The sequence below is a fragment of the Vombatus ursinus genome, unplaced genomic scaffold, assembly GCF_900497805.2.
Source record: "Vombatus ursinus unplaced genomic scaffold, bare-nosed wombat genome assembly UNPS02015175.1, whole genome shotgun sequence".
Lineage (NCBI taxonomy): Eukaryota > Metazoa > Chordata > Mammalia > Diprotodontia > Vombatidae > Vombatus > Vombatus ursinus.
The window spans coordinates 7,498,291-7,508,296 of record NW_020954953.1 but is presented as its reverse complement, the minus strand read 5'-3'; the positions used below and the strand labels follow the sequence as shown (position 1 = coordinate 7,508,296).

Sequence of the window (10,006 nt, the reverse complement as noted above, 5' to 3'; positions counted from 1 at the left end):
GTATTTTGCCATTACAAAGAGGAACATTGGCTCTCACAGAGTTTTCAATCTTAGGAGGGGAACGATAATAACTATGATGCAAAGAAGAATCAAATAAGAGCAAAGGAAAGCCAAGCAAAATGTCATGACAAATATAAAGTGGGAAAGATAGCTTTCACAGAAGGACATCAGAGAAGGCTGTGGAGAAAAGTTGTGTCTGAGTTGGGACTTAAAAGAAGAGAGGGAATAGGTCATGAAGAGGCTATTTTCTTGTGAGGAGCAGTGAGTGTAAAGGCACAGTAATGTGAAAGAAGAGGAGAAAAATATGGAAACAAAAGTAAAGCACTTTGGCTAGTATATTGCTTTATGTTTAGAAGAGTCACATGAGACTAGAAAGGTAGGTTGGAATATAGTTGGAGAGGGCCTTCAATTTTACTGTATTTTAAAAAAAAGAAGATAAACATTTTTTAAGAGCTTATCACGTGCTGGGTGCTTTGCTATTTAAATAATATGTAGAATGATAATTCATAATGATTTTGATAAATTCTAAACACATAATTTTTTTTTTCTAAATTCACATTTTTGGCAAATAACTTCCTTGTAAAAAAATTAAAGAAGTAATGTATTATCTATATTTCTAGTCTCGTCTTCTCACTTTCTTGCTAAACCCAGTGGTACAAAGGATATCACTCTCAGAAGTTCCATCATTATCCAACAATGTTCAAAAAGTGAGCTCATAGGACCATGGAAAGGGCCTTCAATTCAACAAACATTTATTAAACTCTCTTATGTTCCAGACAGATGAGTTCATTTTCCAATTCAACCAACACTTATTAAACTCCTCTAAGTACTTTGAATATGGCATGTTTAATAAGTGTCAGTTTAATTGGAAATTCAAAGGACATGCATGGAAATAAAAAGACAAAAATTAAAGTCCCTGCTCTCAAGTTTACCTTGTGCTAGAGTGGGGGAGAGGGGAAACTGGAAAAGAGGGGAGGAATGGAAATGTTGGCAACCCTACGAAGTTCCCGTAAGAGACGAAGCAGACAGCGCAGAGAGCACAGCAAGCGAGCAGGAACACTAGCACGTGGCCGGAGAGAATGAGAACGAGGCCTCTGCTTACTACGCCTGCGCAAGCCCCGGAGGCGTGGAGTGGAGACTGGAGTGAAAACCAACAAGGTTGGCCAAGTCACCCGGAAGTGACGCGCGGTAGGGCGCCCCGCCCCTCTCCCCTGACTCCCGGGATTGCTTACCTTGGAGACACCGGGCGGAAGACAGAACTCTGCGTTGCCGAGCAACCATGCGGGTCGCTACAGGTGAGCATTGTGCGGCATCCGCAGGGTCACTGGAGTGGAGCGGAGCCCCGACCACCTGCCCCGGCCTCTTTACGCTCCGTCCGGCCCACTTTCTGTGGCCACTGAGCTTCTGCTCGTGGCACCACTTGCAGCTCGTGGGGCCGCCCAGATCGACAGCCTTCTACTGCTTCCCAGTCAAGCCCATCGACCGGTCGGCGGCCTACCCCCGCCACAATGACCTCCACCGTGGCCGAATCCAGCCCCAGACCCGCCGGCACCTACACCTTCTCCAGCCGGCCCCGAGCCCTGCCCTGCCAGCGCCGCCGCTACCGGGAGTGCTTCGGGTCGTCGTGAGTAACCAAGCCCCCGGCTCTTCGCCTCCCCCTGCCTCCCAGCCCCCAGCCAGCCTCCTCTCCCCCCTCCCCCCCGCCTACCTTCCACGTGCTTCCTCCAGAAACACCTAGGAAGCTCCAGGCCCTGGGGAGTGGCAGGGGATGCAAGTCAACAAGCAATTATTAAGCGTTTACTGTATGTGCCTGTCACTGGGCTAAGTGTCGGGGATGCAAAAGACTTCCTGCTCCCGAGGAGTTTGCCGTCCGATGGAGAGACAACATACAGACAGCTGTAAACAAACTAGATATATATGGAATAAATTGAGGATAGTTCAGAGGGAAGGCGCTAAGATTAAGGAGGCCTGGGAAAGGCTTATTTGTAGATGAAACTTTACCTGGGACTCAAAGGCAGCCAAGAGGTGGAAATGAGGAGGGAAAGGGTTCCAGGTGCAGGAGACAAGGCAGCCCGTGGAAATGCAAAAAGTGAGGAGATGATGAAATATCTTGTCAGAGGAACAGCAAGGAATCCAATGCCAGAAAATTGCAGACTAGCCCTATATAAACCACCTAGTATTATTTATTGCAGCATGGGATAAAACCCAGGGCTTGGGACCAAGAAAAGAACCGAGGACAGGGTTCAAGGCCAGTCTCTAATATATGTTAACTATGTAACCCTGGGTAAGCCACTTGGTCTCTTTGTGTTCAAGACAACTCTAAGGCAGAGGTTCTTAGCTTCTTTGTGTCATGAACCCCTTTGGCAGTCTGGTAAATCCTGTGGACCCCTTCTCAGAATGTTTTTTTTTTAAATTCATAAAAGACATAGGATTACCAAAGAAACCAATTGTATTGAAACATGGTTATCAAAATATTTTTTAAAAACCAAGGTCACAGACCCCAGATTAAGAACTCCTTCTTTAAGACTTTAAATTACAGAAAAAAGTACTGACCTGCAAGAGTATTTTCCTACATTCATGAAATCACAGGTCCAGGCCCTATAAGATATAATGAGGGAGAAACAACATGTATACAAATTATCATAATAGGAGAGACCATGGCAAAAATTTAAGAAAGAAGAGATTCATTTTCCCCAGGGTAATTTGGAGTAAGGTCCTTGAAGAAGGAAGAAGTGGTCTGAGTTGGAGCATAAAAGAACAGGGGAACATCAGCAGACAAATTGAGGGGGTGGTGACCCTGTCCCAAATGTGGTAACTGGTTTGAGCCAAAGAGATAAGAGCAGGCAGAATGGTAATGAGGAAACTTGGAGCATTGTTCAGTTTGTCAAAAACTTGGAATATGTGAAGAGGAAGTAAGAGTAAAGTTGGTTATACTGCTGAATTGAGAGAGTAGCCTACTAGGTAGATGTCAGGCACTGTTCTGGGAACTGGAGATACAAAGACAAAAACAAAACAGTCCCTGACCTCAAGGAGTTTACAATCAATGGGAGAAACTTGGTTACATATATACGTGTAAGTAAATGCAAAAGTCAGTCAAATATCATTTTTTTAAGTGCGTATTGTATGCCAGGTGCTGTGTCAAGCCCCAGCCCCCTCCTACCTTTCCAGCTTTCTTGCACCATAGTCCCTACCACGTAATCTTTGATCCAGTGACACTGGCTTCCTGGCTTTTTCATGCACAAGACATTTTATCTCTGGGCAGGAGACATTTTCTCTGGCTGTCCCTCACATCTGCAATGCTCTCCCTCCTCTACTGCAACTACTGACCTCCTTTAAAGTCCCTTAAAGTCCCAAATAAAATTCCACCTTCTATGGGAAGCCTTCCCCTACTTCTCTTAATTCCAGTGCCTTCCCTCTTTCATTTATTTCCTATTTATCCTTTATATAGTTTGCTTTATATGTATTTGCTTGCCTGTCATCACCCCCATGACATTGTAAACTCTTTGAGGGAAGGGACTGTCTTTTCCTTCTTTTTTGTGTACCCAGCCCTTAGCACAGGGCCTGGCAAATAGTAGATGTTTAATTAATTTTTGTTGTTGAGTCATTACAGTCTGTCAGACTTCTTGTGAGCACATTTGGGATTTTCTTGGCAAAGATATTGGAGTGGTTTGCCATTTCCTTCTCCAGCTCATTTTACTGATGAAGCAAACAGGGTGAAGTGACTTGCCCAGGGTCACACAGCTAGTAGGTGTCTGAGGCCAGATTTGAACTCAGGAAGATGAGTCTTCCTGACTCCAAGTCCAGAACTCTACTAGGCCACCTAGCTGCCCCTTAATTAATGTTTATTGATTGATTATTCTTAAGGAGCTAAGTCTAATGGGAGAGACCATGCAAACAACTGTGTACAAACAGAATTTATGGAGATAATCAACAGAGGGTAAGGTGCTTGCAGTAAGGGGTGTGGGAAAAGGCTTCTTGCAAAAAGTGGGACTTGAGCTGAGGCTCAGAGAACCAGGGAAGGGAAGAGCAGAGATGAGGAGGGAGAAAATTTCAAGAATGGAGGACAGCCAGTGAAAATGCCAAGGGTATAGAGACAGAGTGTGTTGTATGAGGAATAGCAAGGAGGTCAGTGTCACTGGATCAAAGTATGTGAAGAGGAGTAAGATGGAAGAAGACTGGAAAGGTAGAGGGCGAGTTGGCTGTGAACAGCAGCAAGATTTTACATTGGATCCTAGACGTAATGGGGAACCACTGGAATTTATAAAGTAAGAAGGTGATATGGTCAGACCTGAATTGGAATGGGGGAAAGACTTGGGGCAACAATAACGAAGTCAGAAAGGAGTGTATGATTAGGGGGCAAAGCTTGACTTTAGACACAGTTGAGATGTTGGTCAGAAAACCAAGTGTTTAAAAGGCAAGATGGAATTTCCGGAGTTAACTAGTTTTGAGAGTTATGAGTGTTTTAGAAACACTGAATCTTTTTGTGATAGGCATAGTATCTGTTCTTTCAAATATTTATCTCTAGGTTTTCTTAAGGTGGGGCATCTTTGTTTGGGAAGGTTTATTTGTCTGGTCTGGTGTTTCTGCTCTTTGAAATAAGCAGCAGGATGTCTTTGGAATTTAGATTTTGAGCTGAAGGGAACTTTAGAGGTAATCTCATCTAGCCTCACTTTATAGGGAAGGAAATCAAAGTCCACTGGTGATGCAAGAGCTGCCAACTGTACCAGAATTCAGTATTTTGGCCCTAAGAAAAGAACACTCCTAACACTAGAGATCTTAACCTAGGTATGACTCCTCACTGTCTCTCATCTCTGTTCCCCCTACTCCAAAATATCTAATCCATTGCCAAGTCCTGTCCATTCTACCTTGGTTATATCTCTCATATACACCCTCTTCTTTCCTCTCACACTGCGCTGGTACAGGCTTTCATTCCTTCATGCCAGGACTACTGCAACAGTCTGCTGCTCCATCTCCCTGACCTGAGTTTCTCCTCACTCCAGCCTCCATTCTTCTGTTAGATTGATCTTCCTATAACTCTTTCAGTGTCAGAGAGGGTGATTAACCGTTACCCCTCCTGGTCAGTAAATTCCAGTGTCTCCCTATTATCTCCAGGAACAAATGCAAAGTCCTCTCTTTGGCTTTTAAAGCCCTACATAATCTTGTCCTTCCTACTTTTATAGTCTTCTTGTATTTTACTCCCCTGTAAGTATTGAGGCAGCTAGGTAGAGTAGTGGTTGGAGCCCTGGGTCTGGTGTCAGGAAGACACAAGTTCAAACCCTGCCTCAGATGCTTACTATCCGTTTAACCCTGGGTAAGTCACTTAACTTCTGTTTGCCTCAATTCCCTCATCTGTAAAATGGGGATAAGAACAGCACCTACCTCCCGGGGTTGTTGTGAGGATCAAATGAGATAATATTTGAAAAGGGCTTAGCCCAGTTCCCTAGAACATAGCAGGTGCTTAATAAATGTTTATGGACTGACTTACTGACTTGTGAGCAGGCACAGTTTTTGCCATTCTTTGTATTAGTAGTCCTTAGCTCAGTGCCTGAGACATAATTAGCACCTGATTAATGCTTGTTGACTTGTTGACTGGACTCCTTCTTAGAAAAATGTTTTAAATTTTTAAAGTAAAATACATGGGATAACAAAGGAAGCCAATTATATTGAAATACAATTATTAGGATTAGAAAAAAACAAAAACAAATTCATGAACCCCACATTAAGAATCCCTACTTTAGGAGGCAGCTAGATGGCACAGTGGATAGAGTACCAGCCTTGGGCTCAGGAGGACATGAGTTCAGATCTGGCCACAGAGACATAAAAATGTTTACTAGTTGTGTGACCCTGAGCAAGTCACTTAACCCCATTACCTAACCACACAAAAAAAAAAAGAATCCCTACTCTAAGAAATCTGTAGTCTAAATTTTTAAATAAGCCTGTTTTTTAGTGAAAATAGATCTATGAATATTCATTCATAAATTGTACCCAAATGTAGTTCTATATTCAACCAACAAGCATTTATTAAATTCATACTGTATTCCAAGACACCGTTTAAGGCACTCTATTTAAGGTAGGTGAAAGGGGTATCGATAAAGACAAAAATGAAACAGTTCCTGCCCTTAAGGAGTTTGGGTTTTAGAGGGGAGACAGTGTAAAAACACCTCCTTGGCATATGGGACTATTTGAGTTTTGCCTTTGTATCCCAGCACTTAGCCCAGTGCCCAGCACATAGTTGTGACTTAATAAACGTGCTTGTTGAAGGCTATGTGATGTGAGTACATTAAAGGCCTCTTTGGCAGGGGAAGGCACTAAGCTGGCCCATGATGAGGAAAGGTCTCATTTACAAGGTAGTGCTTGAGCCATGCTTTGAAAGAAGCTAGAGATTCTAAGAGGCAGAAGTGAAGAGGATGTACATCCCAGGCATTGGAGACAGCCAGCCTCTGCAAGGGCATAGAGATGGAAAATGGGGTTGTCATGTCTGAGCAACAGCAGAAAGAAGAAAAATCACTGGTTTGATTGGATTGTAGAGTGTGTGAAGGGGAGTAATTTATGATAAACCTGGAAAGGTTAGTTGAATAAAAGTTGTAAAGAGCTTTAAATTCCAAGCAGAGGAGCTTGTAGTTGATTCTAGAGGTAACTGAGGATCCAGTAGAGTTTTTTGACAAGACCAGTAATGTTAGACATATATGGTGTGGAGCTAGGATTGGAGAGGAGAGAGGCTTGAATCAGGGAGACCAAGTAGGTGACTAATGCAATCGTCATAGGTGATAAGGGCCTGATGACTTTGTGAATGGAGATAATAGAATGTGGCTAAATTACTTGAAAAAATGGTCTACAATTTATTTCCCCACTTCCTCTCCTCTGTCTTCTAAACCCTCTACATTCTGGCTTCCAACTTCATCATTCAACTGAAACTGCTCTCACAAAAATTACCAGTGATCTCTTAATTGCCAAAACTAATGTCCTTTTCTCAAACCTCGATCTTCTTGACACTGTTGATCACTCTCTTCTCTTGGGTACTGTCTCCTTTCTAGGCTTTCAAGACGATGCCATCTTCTGGTTTTCCTCCTACTTGTCTGGCTACTCCTTCTCGGTCCCCTATGCTGGATCTTCCTCCAGTTTGCTCCTGCTAATTGTGAGTGCCCCTTAAGGGTCTGTTCTGGGGCACTGTTCTCTACACTAACACTTGGTGATCTCATCAACTCCCTTAGGTTCAACGGTCATCTCTAAGCCCATGATTTCTAGATCAATAGCCCTAATCTCTCTCCTAATTTCTAATCACCAATAGTACACTATTATGAGATAGTTCAAACTGAGTATCTTCTAGACATACCAGTAAGTCCAAAACAGACTGATTATCTTTTCTCTTCCCAGCTTTCCTTACTGTCCATGGCACCACTGTGGTGTAATCATGGAGTCCTCATTTGCACTTATCTCATACATCCATTCTGTTGCTAAATCCTGTCATTTCTATATTGATAACATCTCTCATGTATACCCCTTTCTCTCTTCTTAGCCACAACCCTGATGCAAGACTATTACAATATCCTTCTGCTTGGTTTCCTTGCCTCAAGCCCATCCTCAGCTACCAAAGTGATCTTCCTAAAGCAAAGGACTGACCACGCTACCACTTCCTCTCCTCCCCCCACCCCAACTCAATAAACTCTAGGAGCTCCTGTTGCCTCTAGGATCAGGTATAAGATCCTGTCTTTGGCTTTCAAAAATCTTTAAAATATTTCCAATATTTTCAATCTTTTTATAATTTGCTATCAGTTATGTTATGTACTTCAGTAACACTGGCCTGCTTATTCCTCTTACGTGACTCTGTCTCTCAACTTTGAACCTTTTCACCAAGTGTCCCTCATTCCTGGAATGTTTTTCATTCTCACCTCCACTTTCTGCTATCCTCGGCTTTCTTCACAGATCATATCCAGCCTTCTGCAAGAGGCCTTTCCCAGCTACTCCCTCCCACTGCCCCCCCATGCTTTCCTTCTGAGTTTACCATCAGTTTACACTGTATATATTTTGTATGTACATAGTTTACCTTTTGCCTTCTCCCTCAAAATAAGAGTTCTTTAAGGACAGAGACTGTTTTTGCTTTTCTTTGTATCTCTGCACATAGCTGGAGTAAGTAAGTACTTAATAAAATGCTTGTTGACTAATGCAGATATCCACAAAACTTGGCAGCTGATGTGATGAGAGCAAGTTGTAGGGGTAAATGAAGAGTTGAAAATAACTTGTAAGCCTAGGTGACTGGGAAGATGGTGGTGCCCTTGACAGAAGTAAGAAAGTTCAGAAATTCACACATAGATGAAAATGAAGAAACTTGTAAATCCCTGATTCTGTATTCTGTTTTTCCATTCATAGCGTATACCTGGGTAACTTTTAACCATATGGTAAAACATATCTAACATTCAGAACCACCAGTAACAAAAGATTTTTTTCTCTTTTGAGAATGATGTTTCCCATCATAATAGAATTTAAGCATGTTCTCCGTCTTGGTGAGGTAGCAGTGTATCTTTTGGACTGATGTGACCCTTTTTGGCATGGATTCCACACAGATTGGTGTCCTCAAACAGGTCAACATAGCTTTCTGCAAAGCATGTCTAAAAGGATGTATCCATTTTGAAGGCACGAGCAATTCCATGCACCATATGCTAGAAGGGTAGTTTTCATAGCAAGTTGTCTTCTGCTTATGAATAGACAACATATTACTAAAGAAAACCTGAGCAGAAGTTAAAAGATATTACCAAAGAATTGTATGACCTGTTTGCTTCTGTGGTACCCACACAATGTCAAGAGATCTAGAGAAAGTTCCATAGCATATTGAGTAGACATGTGGGAGATTTGCAGGAAGACATCGACAAGAAGGTATGGATGCTTCCTGGGTGCTTTACCACTGATGGATGATTTTTGGGTGGTTGGCTTAGTATGAGACATTCCATAAAACTTCTTCTTATACAGCTTATCCCCTTTTCTTTCAGCTTGGGCTCTTAGTGTGATCATCCTGGAAAGCAAAGGTGTAATAATGGTCTTCTCTTCCAGATTTTAGGTGGTGCTTACAGGATAATAGATTTAGAGCTGAAAAGGACCTTGTTTTTGTTCAGTCATTTCAGTTGTGACCAACTTTTCATGGCCCCATTTGGGATTTTCTTGGCAAAGATACTAGAGTGATTTACCATTTCCTTCTCTAGCTCACTTTACAGATGAGAGAACTGAAGCAAATGGGATTAAGTGACTTGCCCAGGGTCACAGAGCTAGTAAGTGTCTGAGGCCAGATTTGAATTCAGGAAGATGAGTCTTCCTGACTCCAGGCCTTAGACTCCAGACCCTTAGAGGTCATTTAGTCCAACCCCTTAATTTTACACGTGGTGAAAATGAGACTTAGATTAAGTATCTTGCCCAAGGTCATACAGTAGAAAGTGGCAAAATTTGTCCCTTGATAATCAGTACCTTGAAATGCATCTGATTTATATCTTATCCTAGTGCCAGTATGGAATCATCTGGTCAGATCTATGCCTCAGGAAAATTATTTTGGTAGCTGTATAAAGGATATGCATTGTAAAGGGATGAGATTGTAAGAGCAGGAAGACCATTTATTTAGGAGGCTGTTACAGGTAGGAGGTGATAATGACTTGAACCTAGGAATAATTAATGGCTCTGTGAGTAGAGAGAAAGAAGACAGAAGCAAACAGTGGAGTTGTGGAGATAGAATGTGCCAGCCTTGAGTTTGGGTAAAGGGGGAAGGAGGGTGGAGAGTCCAGATGAGATGGTTCCAAAGTTAGTTTAACAGTTAAATTAATGTTAGTGGGTAGTCTGAAGATTATGGATCCTTAGCATTCTGACACTGCCACTTCAGAAGCAGAGAAGAGCTGTAAATGGCTGAGGGGTGTGTTATATTTTTATCTGAAGAATGGTCTTTACGAAAAATTACTATTTGGAGGGGCAGCTAGGTGGCGCAGTGGATACAGCACGGGCCCTGGATTTAGGAGGACCTGAGTTCAAA

The 10,006-nt window shown here is 42.5% G+C and overlaps 1 protein-coding gene across 1 annotated transcript in view; it reads left to right on the top strand.

Moving 5' to 3' along the window:
• Positions 1-1,429: 1,429 nt before the first annotated feature.
• The window catches only part of LOC114031490 (radial spoke head protein 3 homolog B-like), an 80,770-nt gene continuing 72,193 nt past the window's right edge, over positions 1,430-10,006 (top strand). Inside the window, exon 1 of the mRNA XM_027846583.1 lies at positions 1,430-1,624. Coding sequence (XP_027702384.1) covers positions 1,509-1,624 — 116 coding nt within the window. The 5' untranslated portion in view covers positions 1,430-1,508. The remainder of the gene's footprint in view (positions 1,625-10,006) is intronic.